Source organism: Haplochromis burtoni, unplaced genomic scaffold, assembly GCF_018398535.1.
Source record: "Haplochromis burtoni strain Fernald_Lab_line unplaced genomic scaffold, NCSU_Asbu1 Contig_236, whole genome shotgun sequence".
NCBI classification, from domain to species: domain Eukaryota; kingdom Metazoa; phylum Chordata; class Actinopteri; order Cichliformes; family Cichlidae; genus Haplochromis; species Haplochromis burtoni.
This window is the reverse complement of record NW_024582597.1, coordinates 90,034-106,816: the sequence shown is the minus strand read 5'-3', so window position 1 is coordinate 106,816 and position 16,783 is coordinate 90,034. Positions and strand designations below refer to the sequence as shown.

At 38.8% G+C, this 16,783-nt stretch overlaps 1 protein-coding gene across 1 annotated transcript; it reads left to right on the top strand.

Annotated features, from left to right (window-relative positions):
• Positions 1 to 6: 6 nt before the first annotated feature.
• LOC121811795 (protocadherin alpha-8-like) lies at positions 7 to 3,615 on the top strand. The gene has a single exon (XM_042226942.1). It carries the CDS (start codon positions 865 to 867, stop codon positions 3,388 to 3,390), a length of 2,526 nt encoding a protein of 841 aa, XP_042082876.1. The 5' UTR covers positions 7 to 864; the 3' UTR covers positions 3,391 to 3,615.
• Positions 3,616 to 16,783: the final 13,168 nt, after the last annotated feature.

Genomic DNA, 16,783 nt, shown 5'->3' with positions numbered 1-16,783 from the left:
GGAGAGAAGCGGTACATGCTAGTTGGACCCAGAATGAGTATAGGATCTACCATAGTTCCGGGTAGCCATGCAAATACACTTGTGCTTCCAGATAGGAGACGCACATCTGAAGAGGTAAGAAAGGCTTTATTTTAACAGGTTTTTTTTTAGAGTAGTTCACAATTCTCAGACACTCCAACAAATACTGACTCTACATGTTTAGAGTTTGAATTCGGCTGATATAAATATGTTCAAAGTGCTACGTTAAACTTTCTCTTTATAACAGCTGAATAGAAATAGAACACAAATGTGTAGTGTATATTCATCACCCAAACTGAGTATGAGTATGAGTATAGGATCTACCATAGTTCCGGGTAGCCATGCAAATACACTAATGGTACCTGATCGGAGAAGGGCATCTGAAGAGTAACAATGTCTCTCTTAATTGGAATATCTCATGAAGTAAAATTAACATTAATATATTTTGGAGGTGCTTGAACGAGATGATTTTGTTCATGTTGAAATGATGTCGAGTGCACTTTTCCCGTGTTTTGCTTGACCCCTCGACACGAAGTTGAAGCTTTTAAACACTATTTTTATTTATCTGCATTGTAACGTCAGCTCACATGGTGTCACTGTTTGTGAAAATTAACGACTCCCGACTGTACGTCTTCTACGTCAGTAGTTTTGCGCTACAGTGTTTTCTCGACAGGGTGCACTTGTGCTTTGGGGGCAATGGCTTTAAATCTTTGATACCCTCGGAAACATTATGTTTCTGAATCCTGGAATATTTGGTTTTCATCAGTTCCAGTGTTTCGGTGTAAATTCATATTTCAATGTTTAACCGCCCTGTTCCTATTATTTTGCTTATTCTGTGAATTCGCCATGGCACGACGGGGATGCGGAGTACTGCTGGAGCGCCTGGTCGTCTTTATTGTTTCGTTGGCTCTCACTATGAATTCTTCTTCCGCACAGCTGCGATATTCTATTCCCGAAGAGCTAACGGTGGGTTCTGTTGTTGGAAATATCGCTAAAGATTTAGGGATGGATCACAGTGCTTTGCATGCTAGAGGATTTCGCATCGTTTCTGGATCGACTGAACCCCTGTTTCAACTCAACAGCAACGGCATAGTACACGTTAACAGAAAAATAGACCGAGAAGAGGTGTGTGAACGGATAACCACCTGTATTCTGAACATAAAAACTGTGCTGGAGAATCCCTTAGAGGTCCACTACGTCGGCATTGAGGTTTTAGATGTAAATGACCATTCTCCCACCTTCACGGACAACCAGACGCATTTAGAGATATCTGAATCTGCTTTACCTGGGGCGCGATTTCAGCTACAAGGCGCCCGTGATCCAGACAGCGACATGTTTTCTGTTCAACAATATAAGCTCAGTCAAAATGACCATTTTCGTTTGGAGGTTAAGGATAGAGAAGAGGATGGCAAAATTCCTGTTTTGTTTTTACACAAAGCGCTGGACAAAGAGGCTGCGCGAAGTCACAGATTGCTTCTGACAGCAGTTGATGGAGGAAAGCCCGCTAGATCAGGGACGATGGAAATTATTGTTAATGTTCTGGATGTAAATGATAATATGCCAGTTTTTGCCAGAGACTCATACACTGCTGTACTTGATGAAAATTCACCAATTGGCACAACTATCGTACAAGTAAATGCCACAGATTTAGATGATGGTTTAAATGGAGAGGTGGTTTATTCATTTGGGAATAATGTAAATAAGAAATTACGTCAACTTTTTGAAGTCGATAAGAATACAGGTGAAATTATTGTGAAAGGGCCCATAGACTATGAAGAAAAAGACCGATATCAAATTGATATTAAAGCTTCTGATAAAGGGCCAGTCCCTCTGGCAACAGAAAAAAGTGTTAAAATAACTATTGTGGACTTAAATGACAACACACCTGAAATTGAGGTGACATCCTTTTCAAGTGAAGTCCCTGAGGACTCCAAACCAGGAAGGACCGTAGCACTGATAAGTGTGAATGATAACGATTCAGGTGTAAATGGAAAGGTGATGTGTTCTGTAACTGAAGGTGTACCTTTCACATTAATGCCTTCATTACAAGAAAATATGTACTCTTTAGTCACCAAGTCAATGCTGGATAGAGAACAGCAACCCAAGTATGACATAAGAATTGTTGCAAAAGATGCTGGAAACCCGCCACTGTCATCTCACAGGATAATAAGTGTGATAATATCAGATGTGAATGACAACAGTCCAGAGTTTTCAACAAACCCATATATGTTTTATGTGACTGAAAACAATGCTGCTGGAGGATCTTTATTTTCTGTCAGCGCTCATGACTGTGATGAGGGTGATAACGCCCATATATCATATAATATTAGGAGGAATGCTGATGAAAAATTGACATCATTTCTAAGTATAAACCCTGAAAATGGAGAAATTGTGGCACTGAAAAGTTTTGATTTTGAAACAATGAAAACTTTCCAGTTCCAAGTTGTTGCCTCAGATTCTGGAACTCCATCACTAAGCAACAACGTCACAGTCAACGTCTTCATCCTGGATCAGAACGACAACGCTCCAGTCATCCTGTATCCACTCAGCTCCAACGGCTCTGCTCAAGGTGTAGAGGAGATTCCCCGAAATGTCAACGCAGGACACTTGGTGACTAAAGTCAGAGCCTTTGACGCTGATATAGGATATAACGGCTGGTTGCTTTTTTCACTGCAGGAAGTGACTGACCACAGTCTCTTTGCTTTGGACCGCTATACAGGACAGATCAGAACACTTCGCTCATTCACAGAGACAGACGAGGCTGAGCATAAACTGCTCATACTGGTCAAAGACAACGGCAACGTTTCTCTCTCAGCAACAGCTACTGTGATTGTCAAACTTGTGGAGCCCAAAGAGGCTTTTGCAGCTTCTGATGTTAAAAGTGCAGCAAAAGATGATGAGGACAGTAATGTGATATTTTATCTGATGATATCTTTGGGCGCAGTTTCTGTGCTTTTTCTCGTCAGTATCATCGTTCTGATTGCGATGCAGTGCTCCAAATCCACAGACTATACTTCTAAATATCTGCCAGAGACTAATTATGATGGGACACTGTGTCACAGCATCCAGTACAGATCAGGGGAGAAGCGGTACATGTTAGTTGGACCCAGAATGAGTATAGGATCTACTATAGTTCCGGGTAGCCATGCAAATACACTTGTGCTTCCAGATAGGAGACGCACATCTGAAGAGGTAAGAAAGACAATTTTATTTCTAGGCAGTTATGCTATAATTTTAATCAGAAATAAGAAGCTGATCCTACGAAATAATCTACTCAACAGGAACTGTCAAGAAGCATTAAAAAAATATTCACTGTGTGAAATAAGTAGGCTGTGTGTTGATAAAACGCCTTACATGTGGTTTTCTGGTTAGTTCTCACACAGTCCAAACTTCTAATTCATAAGCAAATTGAACTGTTGCTTCTATGCCGTGTCTATACCATAATATGGTGCTCTGCTTTTGAAGTTTAACATTATTTATAATACTAATATCACCCAAATATCCAGTCAGACACTTATTGTGGTTTGCATGTATTTATGTCTGAGTCTGAATGAAAAACTGAGCTTTGCGCTGTATACGCTTTTTTTTTTTTTTTTTCATCTTTAATTGCATCTATATATCCTTCCTGTCTATGAGGTTTCTTACATGGACTTAAAGCAACTGAATGACTGGCTATGAGATTTCTTGTGGTTTGTGGGTTTGTGCTTGCTTATGCTGTTGAGGTGATTCAATGGGCCATGAATGGCTGGAGCTAAGACAGAGAAGAGCAGAGAGTGCCTGAGGCGGGTGTGCAGTGCATCACAATGTGCAGCAAGTCAGGTGGGGTTGTTTCAGTAGGGATGTGAATTCATTCCAGGAGTGAAAAACAAGCAATATAATTTTACTATTTTTTTATTTGATTGGTTTGTTGTGCTTTGGAATTGAGAAATACTGATGTAGAAGACTGTATATTTAGCACACTGCACACAAGCTTCAGAGTGCATGATCCCCTTTGACTTACTGAAATAGGTCACATTCTATGACATGTGCGAAGGTCTGCAAGCTAGAGTCTGAGAGGTGATTCTCTATCGAATATTGTGTGTTGCCCATAGCAACACACTGGGAGATCCACCTCTCAGACTCTACTGGTTTCCACAGACTAGCATGCACTCAACGGTCTTAGCAACAGCAGTGGAAGAGGATGAACGAGGGAGGGATGGAGAAAGCAGTAGAGTAGGGGGAGGGGATGTGGCTTTTGTACAGCTCATCTATAGAAACCTCACAATATTTGATAAGAATTGGTTTATGTCTATATAAACTCGTGGATTATAATACCACATTCAGCACTGTAAATTAGGAAGAACATGCTGCAGATAGTAAAGGAATAGCAAAGGCAGGAATATTCTAGCTTTTAATTAGATATTTTATAGTATGGAGGATAATCTATTCACCCAAAAAACTGGGTCAACGTTAGATTCCCTACACAGGAAACTGACAGTAAAAAAACACATTTTAAATTATAAACATATATGTCTGTGCTGAAAACTGGTGCTGTATGAGAAGCTACTGAGCAGCATGTGAAATAAAGCAGCAAGCTAAAGCTTGAATACAGGAAGGTAAAGGATCGGTTCAGATTCAGAGTAAGAGAGGCTGGCCACACTTTCTCTGCTGTTCATCTGTCCAGATTTATTTAGCTCTGCTAGCAATAACTGCCCCTCTGAGCGTATGTGTGCATGAATGAATATTTTATATGCACGTGTCCATGCGTGAGTGTGAGAGGGATAGAAATCAGGCTTTGTGTGTGTGTTGCAGCACAGCAGCAATGCTAAGCTGTGCCTGGACAGCAGATGCCCAGAAAAGATGTGATTAAAAATGAGAGCATCTCATTAAAACTAATAAGTGCTTGGAAATGTCATTGCATCACAGACTGTGAGCTGATTGCAAGTCTTTTAAAGAATTATAGTGTATTTTTATTTATTTTATTCCTGCGCCATCATAGTTTGTTTTTTAATAGTTAGGAAAAAAACAGATGGTAAGAGGAGTGGATGAGCTGTAATTACTTTAATGCAAGCACATGGGATGCACCTTTGTTGTACAGTAAATAAACAATTTTTAATATGTATATTACTATTGCAAAAACAGATGAAAAAATGACTCCTGCATTTGAAACTTGCTGATCTTAATTTAGTTTGATGTAAGAAGACGTAAACTGTTTACAGTTTTCATTCTGTATGCTCTCCTCTGTGGGGGTGTGGCTGCTTGCTCCAGTGGCTTTGTCTGTTTGCTTGGCTGGCTCAGCAGATCTCTGCAACTGTGTTTGCATGCGGTATGTCTACACAAAATGTTATCTACAGTGCAGTTACCTAAGTATGTCTGTATACATTGCTTTTATTGAATAGGTGACAGCACGTTCCTCATTAAACTGCATTCATTGCAGTTTGGGAATGTTGTAAGAAGCCAATCATGTATAACAGTAGTGTGTAGTCATTTCAGCAACTTTCCTCCTATTTACCTTTCTTTTTGTGTCTTTTCTTCTAAAGTAACACATAAAATGCTGACAGCTAAACACACTCATATCATGCTTCACTCTACTTGCCTTTGCGTTTTAACTTATTCTGCACCTAATCTTCTGCACCTAATCCCTCTCTCAAATTTTATGAAAAATAACCTGCATTCTTTTTTTTTCACTGTCAATTTGCTGTAAGTTTTGTTTTCTGCTTTTATAGCAATGAGTGTTCCATCAGTATACTACTCCATGCAGTGCTCACTGTTCTGCCTCTGCTCTGAGGACTGCTTATCCTTCCTCTTTTTTTGCAGCTTCTCTCTCTCTCCCTCTCTCCCTCTCTCCCCTTTCATACTGATTTTGCTCTCAGTAGTTCCCTTCCCCCTTCCCACTCTTGGCCTCCTTTTCCCACTTCCTTGTTTCTGTTCTTCCTCTTCTCCTTCATATGGTGCACTTCTTTATTTCCCGGGTGATATTTGACTTGCTTTCTGCAATCTTTCTCTGGTTATGCCACATGCTCTTAAGCTGTGTGCTGCTGTGCCTCATGCCTGTAGGGTCATAGCAGTGGATGCTGAATGTGCTGTTGTATGTCAGTAGGGCACATTCTCCCTTATTGCTCCAGCTTTGTATGAAGACGCCGCCACTCACATTGAGGTCAGCAGCAGTGATGGTAATCTAATTTTGGACACATAGTGCAGTACAGCAAAAACAGCTACCATCATCATGTTCACACTTTACACATGCACACTTGTCCCCATAGATGCACATGCAATATCACATCACTGATATCACCTACTGTGTCTAATCCTCTTTATTCAAAGGCACTTTCACAGATAAACTGACTGGTGTGTGTGTGTGTGTGTGTGGGGGGGGGGGGTAGAAACTTAGTGAGTTTCCTTCCAAGTAAGCTTTCATGTTCTTTATTAACTTCCGACTTTTCTCAGATGCTGCTGTTGTGGAAAGTCCTACAGCACACAATTCTTTCTTAATAACAGCCTTTATTACAGAACGGCAAGGTGTGAGTCTTCACCAAGTGCCGTTACACTACTTGAGTGTTATACCCCAAAATGGAAAGGGGGGGACAAAACATGATCACAAATGTTTGTTTGTTCAGGAAATAAGAAGGCATGCACAATTTTAACTTTGCTAAAACTGAATTGTGAAGTTGAGTAATGATAAATGTATTTTATGTTTAGCAAAAACTTAGGTAACTGGAACTGTATTTAAAAATAATCAGGTTAACTTATGACAACTTCAGCCTTTTAAACTGATCAAATGCATCTAATATTTTTTGTTTAATTAGACTTTTCTTGAACTAGTGCACAAAACTCTGCAACAATACCTAAAATACAATACAAAAAATAACTTCCATGCTTGTTTATATTTTATGATGAGCATACTAAGTAGATTCACATTGTTATTGAACTTTTTTTTTCTTTCACTGGACATTGATTTTTATTTTTAAGGTGCAATCACTTACTGTTGATTGGAGATTTGCTTTTCACTGCAGAAAAACTGATGTGGCTCAGTGGAAGAATTCAAGCAACACATTGACTTTGACAGTCTGGTTTTTATTAGTGTTGAACTGAAGCACGTGATTTGTAGATGTTTCCAAACAAGTTGTCTGAGCTGCTATTTACTACGTATCTCTGCTATGAGTGCTTGTGTTCATATCTGTACTTCCTCTTAGTAAACATTTAGGCAATATGGTGCTGGTTAATCAGGAGATTAATGTCAATATCAACAAGCATTGCAGCAATGCATCTTTTAGTGTTCTTAGTAAATAATCTGTTTGTTGACCTCTGTGTGCTGCACTTTGAACACAGAGTGGCAGAGAAGGGCTGAACGAAGATGTGTTTTGTGTCAAGATGTTTTTATATCAAGTTAAACTCAATTATTTAACTTTACCTTTGAGTCTTGTATATTCAATTTTAAAATTTCCACTTCGTATGTTTAATGCATGACACTCACTGCAGTTTCAACCACATGAACCACTCGCACAGTACAGAAAATGCCCTTATTTGATTAAGCTCATTTAATAAACACAATAAATCAACTAGAAACATGACAAGAAGATGACCTGGATTTTTTCAGTTGCTTCTGGACAAACAGGGCAAAAATAGAAGTCAATGGGATAAAAATTTAATTGCAGGCTGCACTCACATCTGTGGGGCAACACTGCTTGGCATAGCTCCTTTAGCTCTTGTCATTTGCACTAGGACATGACTGATTTAGAGCCATGTGTAGCTTTAATGTCAGATGGCAAAAGCTAGGCAGTACTCGTCAGTATTTGGGTCAAACTTTCTTTAGTGTTGATAAAGATACAACTAGAATTTACCGGGTGTCCAGCAAAATTTGACACAGCAAATCATAAAGAATAATAGCAAAAAGAAAAAAAAAAAACCTACATAATTCCTGTCTTTTATTTTTACTGTTTGAAAAGGTCTGACCCTTTGCTATCTCTACCACTTGGTTATATAAGCCATCAGTTTCATTATCTCTCAGTCCATTGACTCATGAGTCCCATAGATTGGTCCTTGCTACTCTTATTTTAGAATCACTCTAGTGCAGCTGAATCAGTCCACGGAGGCCTTTCTCTGGAGCTTTAGCTGGGTCAACTTCTCTAAGCATTAAAAACATTGCACCAAAAAAAGTCATTTGCATACACTATCTCCATGTGTCCCTTTAACTCCTTGATGGATGATATGAGCCTTGCTTAGTGTACTGCATTGTGATGATTTGTTCACTGTCTTTATGTCAAGCTCTCTTTGCAATGCTTTACTTTCCTAACAATAGTCATATTAATAGTATCATAATGCTTAACAGTACTTAAGTCTAGACAAATATGTCTGCGTGTTGTAATGCAGAGTGATTGGTAGCTTTGTTAAGTGCATTGAGCCATGTGCAGTGTTTACAAGTTGTTGTTTTTCCTCTTTTTTTCTGAATCAACAGAGATAAGAACAGATGCTGGTCTGTGCTGCTCTTGTTTGGCATCAGTGCTCATGCAGCCAGAACATCTGCTGCTGTGCTTAGGTCATCATGCCATGCCCGGAGGATTGAACTGACTGATGGGTCAGGGCAAGGATACACGCAAGACAGCCAGCCATTAAGCAGAACACTAGTAAAGACACATATGGCTTAAAAACCACTTTTAATTTATCCTGTACCAAGACCTAAAAACAGCACAATGAAGTGTCCTGAGATCTAGATTTAGGAAATAGGAATTTAGTGAATTGTGAGAGAAAGCATGAATGAGTGAGGGAAATTCAGAGTCTGCTGTTTAGATGCTGGGTGTAGCCTTGCTAAGAGGATTGCCTTCTTATCCTTGCACTGCTCACTGCGGGGTAAATGGGGTAAATGAGGTATAGGGTCACAAATGACATATACTTGTCTAATTAATACCGTATTTGTTGCCACACATGGATGGAATCAAATGTTGGCCGTTAGAGGGATTGAGTCTGTAGCTGCAGGGTTCCTCTTCCCCGTGTGGCTATTCGGCCTGTCTAGTTCCCCTACTAAACATCTTGAGTGAAGTCAATGCCTTGTTTATTCTTATCTTTCTGAATGTTCCAGCCCAGCTTTCAATGTGCTAATGTGTTATTCAATGTAACCAAATCACAAGACTTTTTGTTCCTGCAATGTATATCTGGCAAAGCTCTGTTGCATGTCACACCCCTCTTTCACTCTAAATGTTCTCAATCTAATTTCTTTTAAAAGAAAAGCTCTACAAGGTTTAATACAACACAAACCACACATTATCCCGTTAAAATAGGTCTTATTAGTTATATTATTAAAACTTTTCCCAAAGAAAACCAATGGGACAAACTCAAACTAGATTGTTTATTATTTCTCTTAAAGGTTGAGACTTGAAGTTTCACATGATATGGAGGAATAGTATGTGCATGTATGCCGCAAACAAAAATACTATATATACTGTAGCATATACCGCACAGCCTGGGTGGGTACAGGTATATCATACATTAATCCATGGTATCTGAAAGGATGCACAGTGTGTGTGTTTGTGTTTATGTATGATCACATGACACTGATATGGTCATGCAGACACATGAGAAAGCCCATTTTAACAGTGATTAAAGCTACAGTGTAAAAAAGTCTCCTCGTATTCTCTGTGTTTTTAAAATGGACATTCAGCTCCTCCAGGTCATTTTTCTTAGTGTGTGATGCAGTGAGTTTTTCTGTTCAGGACGTGAGTCATCTCATCCCACATGTAGCTTTTCATTTTGCGAAGTTGGTCTGCTGGGTTTATTTCAGGATGAACCATCTGTCATAAAAAATGAATCAGGAATGTGGGCATTTAGGGTTGGTGCTAGTATTATTTTAACATGATATTAGAAAGATGATAGGCTATGACATTCCCTGTAGTCACACAGGCACACAGACAAACATACACACACACACACACACACAGACACACACACACACACACACACACACACACACACACACACACACACACAGAGCCGTATATAGGTATTTACATGTCTGTTCATTCCTAGACCTTTCTCTATTTCCCACAATCAAATCTAGTAGTGTATGAATAAAACAATGACACAAGGGTGTGGAAGATGATGATGCTGTGGCTCATACCACACGCTCTCCTCCCACTGACTGCTACCCCCCCCCTTTCCCCAATCTTTGTTCTCTTGATTACTACCCCACTTTTCTCAGCCTCATGTGCTTTCCTTCTCATCTTCATCTCTCCCTCATTTCCTTGCCATTTCTTGCTCGATTCTTCAATCAGTGTATTTGTCTTCATATTTCTTCATTTCATTTCTTAAACAAAGAATCTCTTCTCCTCCTCCTCCTACGCATCCTGATTTCTTTTTGCTGATACTCTTTCTTATGCCCTCTCCTGTCGCTTTGTGCAACTGCAGGCTTACAGAAAATGGCTGACACATTTTGTAAGCTTGTTTACTCTTTCTTTTGTTATCCCCCAGTTCTCTGTTTTTTTGCTCAGCCTGGTGTTCGTTTTGGTTTGACTTGGTTGCTAACTGCTATTACAAAGCTTAGTTGAAGCTATACAATCCTTCCTTGCCGCTGAAAACATAGGTGGCCTCTTTTCTCAACTCTACCTCCTCTTTCTCTATAAACTGGAGCTATGAGCTGAGTTTGTTAGAAAACCTTTTTCTCTCTCTTCCCTATGGCTGTAGTAGGGACACGTGAAGCATAGCCAAGTCTAGTGTTGTTTTTCAAAGCCAGAGGTCCTAGAGGAAAAATAATAATAATTTTGCCTGCATATGAATCCAAAGTAACATTTTTTCAGCTTGTTGCTGTTGACTTGAGTTAAATACTTCTTATACAGGAGGATGAAGGATGGGATTACATGAACAATGTTCTTAGAATTTGCATATTGCTATTCAATTTTGTTAGATTTAAGGTAAGGATGGGTATTTTGGTTAATGTTAGGGAATATTTTGGTCATCGCATTATTTCTTCGGTTTGTTCGCGGTCTGCATAAATAATCATTATGCTGTTCACAATTACTATTTTTCCTGTTTTCAGGAAACAATACATTTAACAATAATGTGTTTCATTTATTATTTTGTGGGTCATAAACCTACAGCTATCCCTTATTTGGGGGAAATGGCTATCAGAATTTATTAATTACATTTGTTTCATGCTTTTTCATGCTTGTTGCTATTTACATTTTATCAAAATGATTGGTATAAGTGTTGTGTTCAGTCAGACATTACCTTTCTCATTATTTTGTTTTTAGTCACAAAAGCATGTCACTCATTCAGAGACTATGAGCCTAAGGGCCTTTAAAACATTAATCTCACAAACTGAGCAACAGCAGCTGTACAAGGGCTAGTGCAATAAATTTCTTATTTATATTATATTATAATTGCAGTACCACATAATTGAGACCTACCATTAGTTTCAAAAAGACTGTTACTGTGTACCTCTGCTTCAATGCTGATAGTGTGTCAAATTACGTTAAGGCTTGATTTTATAGTAGATAGTGAGATCAGGTAGAAAGGGATTTAGCAAACAGATGAACTCAGTCTTTTATGCAGACCAAAACTCACAGTAGATACTGGGCCAGATAATCTATGCATCGCATTACAGATAATGAAGTGAGAATCTGCTTAATGGGAATGAGGGGAGCAAAGTTGTGCAGAGACAAAAAAAAAAAAACGTGATACCAACATAACAAAATGTGTTTATTTTGCTTGTTAACAGACTGCTATAAATGAGGTGCTCATGATAAGGCTGGAGTGTAATTTCTCCCTAAGCCCTTTACTGCCCGATTTTTGTCACTTTGCTTTGTCCTAGAGCAGATAACTAAAGTAATGAATTATAGTGATAATGCTTCTAATAGAATAATGATAGAAATAGACAGAAAGTGTGAAATGGCATAAAAATACTCAGTACTTTGTAAGCAGTATATTAGAAACAATCCAGTGTAAACCTGCAACACATGACCTTTGTGAAAGCATCGTGTTAGATCTCAACGCATTATATAAAAAGCTGTACTTTTGGCAGTTTGTCATGCCAAATGTTTAAAAGTGCCAAAATATTGCTGCTGTTCCTTTAGGTGTTTTCAAAAGAGAATTCCTATCCAAGCATTTTTTCATCTGCTATAACTGTCACTATCCCCATTTGTGTTGGATTAGGGCTTCTGTAAAGTATGTAAAGTAATAATTCTACTATGTTGGTCCTCCAATATGATTAGGTGGAATCATCTTAACGATGCCATGAAGAGCAGCTTTGAAAGACAGCAGCGCATAAAATAACCTAGGATTTCACTCAGCTTTAAACTTCAGGCTAATGGCTAGACAGCATTATTATTATTATTATTATTATTATTATTATTATTATTATTATTATTATTATTAGTAGTAGTAGTAGTAGTAGTAGTAGTAGTAGTAGTAGTAGTAGTAGTAGTATTAGTATTATTATTATTCATGCATCCATTCTCTTCCGCTTATCCTTGTCAGGGCTGTGGGGGGCTGGAGCCCATCCCAACTACCATAGGGGGAGAGGCAGGGTACACACTGGACAGGTCACCAATCTGTCGCAGGGCTAACACATAGAGATAGACAACCATTCCCACTCACATTCACACCTTTCGGCAATTTAGAATTACCAGTTATGTAATTCTAGCTGTCAGTAGCTGACATCCCCATCTAACCCAACCTCACTAACTGCATGTCTTTGGACGGTGGGAGGAAGCCGGAGTAGCCAGAGAGAACCAGCACAAACACAGGAAGAATATTCAAACTTCAGACAGAAAGGCCCTGGCCAGGTGGTGGAATAAAACTCAGACCTTCTTGCTGTGAGGCAACAGTGCTAATCACCATGCCACCATGCTGCCACCATGTTGTTTTCTTTAATTTGTTATGCATTTGCTTTGTCCTTGACTTTAAACTTTGCATGCTTATACCCACTTAAAAAGATCTGTCCCATTAAATTACTTTTTAAAGCTGCATATATTGTATGCTAAACATATGGTATGAGAGGACTGTGAATTCAACTTTACAGTCTGTAAGAAGCTGTAGTTTGTGTTGCTGTTGGATTGTGCTGAACAATACAGAGGCATGTTGTTGATATTTAATCTGACAAAAAGGGCCTGACATATTAAAAAAACAATAGCCACATATATAAAAAAACACAGCTTCAAAAAGGCAACTGAATTGAGTAACACTAAAGCAGAATGCCATAACAATAATGAAGGTGGCATTTATGTCAGCAGTCATGTATCAGTGAGTCTTAGACAGAAAACATGTGGGGAAACATTAAACTAGCAAGTGGCAATAGGTTTTTTCTTCCCTCACTGTTTAACACTCCTCAGCCAAAAACACACATGCATGCAAACTAACATGAACACTCAAACAATATGTGACACTTAGAGCAGATCATTTATATCCCTATCATCACACCTTAAGAAGGAACATTATTTTTGCTGCTGCACAAGTAGATGTTTAAGTTTTGATGTTAATGAGAGTGGAAATTGGTGTTTGTTATTCTCGGTAAACGGAAGTATGCTTAAACGATTTGTAGGCAAGTTATTATTTTTATAAATAGTTATCTTCATTTCTGTGGAAACTGGAGCAACCTCACAGAACCATCTCAGTCATTTCTCAGTGTCAGATTCTCTGCAGGCCAGCGCTCTCCTCTATAATTCATTCTTTTTTTATGCTCTTCCACCGAAGCTCTGCCCTTCGAATGCGCCTCTGAATGATGCATGTTTCATGCTGCATGGCTATTAAGAACGTAAAAATAGATATTACACAAAGCTGAAATGGTGTGCAGGTGTAATGTGTGTGTAAAATATATATGACACATTTAAGTATGGATAAATTATGCCTTGCAGCTCTTTGTGTGTAAATTGTGTACAGTAGAAATGTCCGATGCTTGCCATATATTCTGCATAATCTTTACTTGTTTTGATTTGTAAATGATAGAAGAATTTCTCTGTTTTCTTCTCCCTTTTCTTTGTTTTGATATGTATCAGGCTGGATGAGATTGTGCAGGTATTGTTAGACTCAGTAGCTGACATCGGCATCTTCTTTCCCATCTGGGACAGTTGACATTTTAATTTCCGCAGGCAGAGGAAATGTGTAGTAGACACACAGCCTGTTAGTGTATCTTTAGCACTGATACAATTTTGGAAGTGTGTGACGGTGCTAATCTAATTTAAGGCTTTATATCTTTGCCTGCCTCTGATATCAGTCTATGTCTGTCTATGGATATGGAAACTGCAATGGAGAACAAAGAGAGTGATTTTTTAAAAGGCTCCCCCTTGTGGCAACAAGTGGATATTACCAGCCTGTCTAAATATCAATGCATTCAATTATTTAACGTGTTACCACTCTGCATGTGGTAGTATATTGAATGCTATTTTTTACTGAGTTTCTCATGCAGTATTGATCTGCAGATAGCAGGTCTGTCCCCAATTTCCAGCCATACCAAAAGCAGTACACTGACCTATTCCCCAGTGAACTGTTTGATTGACAAATCTAGGTTATCCATGCATATAAAGCTAGATTTATTCTTAATCCCACTGAGAATTGTTTGAGTCAAGCTATTTCAGTGTGTGAGTGAGGGAGAAAAAAAGAAAAGAGGAGAAGATGACAGAGACAGACTGTACCAGATGCTTTCTGTGCTCTATGTTACACTCCATGGTTGAATTTAATGTATCACTGTGGACAGTGTGAAACAAAATATGATTTTTAATCAAACACAATCCTTTTTTTTTTAGTTTATATGGTTGTGTTTAAATGCCTTGTCCTTGTCTTACGTACTGACTGTTCATAAAGAAGGGTGTGGTGGAGGTAGAGGGGGAGGCAGGGTGGGGCATAGACAGGGGCTGCATCTGCGTCACCATGGGTACCAGAAGGGAGATAGTAAATCAATTCTGGGTGCTTTCTATAACACTGCCTTTGTTGCTAGGCACAATACTGAGCCAATCACTGTCCATTTCAGCCACAGTGACCAATCAGATTTCTGTGCTACCTTTGCTGTTACCAAAGCCTGTTGAAGCTCCTGTTTATTGACAGCTTTGATTGATGCTCTGTTTTTGCAAAGTAATCCATGGCTGTTTTTCTGCTTGCACAACCAGTTGCTGAATTACACATTTTAAAATTTGAGTCACAATGCTGAACTATATGTGAATGGAATTCATGCTGTCTCTCATACCTTTTATATTTCTCACTCTCACACCTCTCTCACACAAACCACACAAACCACACAGAGCCTGATCAGCCCTTCATGTATTTGAACTCCAGACTGCAATGTTGCCATTCATGCTGTGCAGATGCTTGTTACTAATTAGATACAGTATCACAGATTCAATAACACATCGTCTTTGATCAGCCCTGCTCTGCACATTAGTGATCATTTCCTAACTGATCAAACTTATGGAGGTTCTTACACTAAATGAAAACATTGCTAGTGTAAATAAATTGTTGAATACATTAAAACATAAAATGAAGAGTGAAGGTTTTTTTTACATTTTAAAGCAAAATACACTATATGGAAAATGTTTTCTAAATACTAAATAGTATATGGGATCCTTAATCCTTAGGGATTAATAAAGTATGATGATTATGATTATGATTATGTTTAATATTTACTTAGTTGATAGGTCACTATACTGTTTTATTTCCCCAGCAAGTCTGTGATAAATCATGACACACAATAATCACACTGTAGCAGTGGCAGGATGTTGCTCCTGTATGTTGTTTTACAGTAGAGTAACTAATTATGTGATTTTTGGGCATTGTGCCATTGTTTTCCAAATGAGTGAACACTGTGTTCTATTGTGTTGGTGTGCCTCTCAGGGCTGTGTGCATGCGTATGTTTGGGCTTGCTCCATATTGCTGTGTCCCGGTTTTGATCTTGCTCATGTTTCCGCGGACCCGCCCCTGTCCTACTTAGTCCAGAAACCAGTGAAGGCAGGCACAGATTTGGAAATAAATGATTAAGTGGTAGTTGGTTTTAAAACTAGGAGTGATTCATCTTTTCTTGCATCCTTCCTCTCTTTATTATATTAGTCATAGATTATTTCACAAATTGTGTAAGTAGGTAAACAGCTGATTGCATGCCCAGCTTTCCAGTACATAGATGTTATTACAGTTATGCTGATATGCACATAATTGTATGCACAGTTCTCTAGTAAGTGGATATTATTCTATATAGTGAATTTACATCTGCATATGTCAGAGCTAAAATGCATATAAGATCATTGAAAAGTAATTTTTCCATTATTGTATTATATTACTCTATTGCAATAGTCAAGTGCTGGATAATTCATATCACACCTGCTTTTCTGACAATAAGCAGACACTGCATATTAAATGGGCCCAGTGCATAAAGTGCACAAAGTGAAAAGGATTTCAAAAGTAAAAAGCATAATATAGTAGTACGTATACACAAGGAGTAGGTTGCCCTCTTGTGTCATGATGAGATACATGCCACATAAAACCCCCACTATGACATTAGTATCTCATCATATGAAAAGGATGTAATGTGCAAATGGCAGGAGGGACTATGTGTGTGTGTTTGAGGTCTCCAGAGGCCTGGCACCAAGAAGGTAGGATGTGCATGGCTGAATGCAAAGGTCAGGCTCTCTGAGGGTTTGTGGGGGGTGGAAAGAGAAGCAGAAACTGCTGTAAAAGTGCTGTGACAGTGAATGTGCCGCTGCAGTGCTACATTACCAATTACAACTGCAGCCCTGCACAGTCTGGTGAGGTATGCGCAAGAGTATGGTTTGTGTGTGCTTGAGTGAGTTTGTGTGTGTGTGTGTGTGTGTGTGTG

Coding starts and splice junctions, on each gene's coding strand:
- LOC121811795 (XM_042226942.1), top strand. CDS start 865: ATGGCACGACGGGGATGCGGAGTACTGCTGGAGCGCCTGGTCGTCTTT.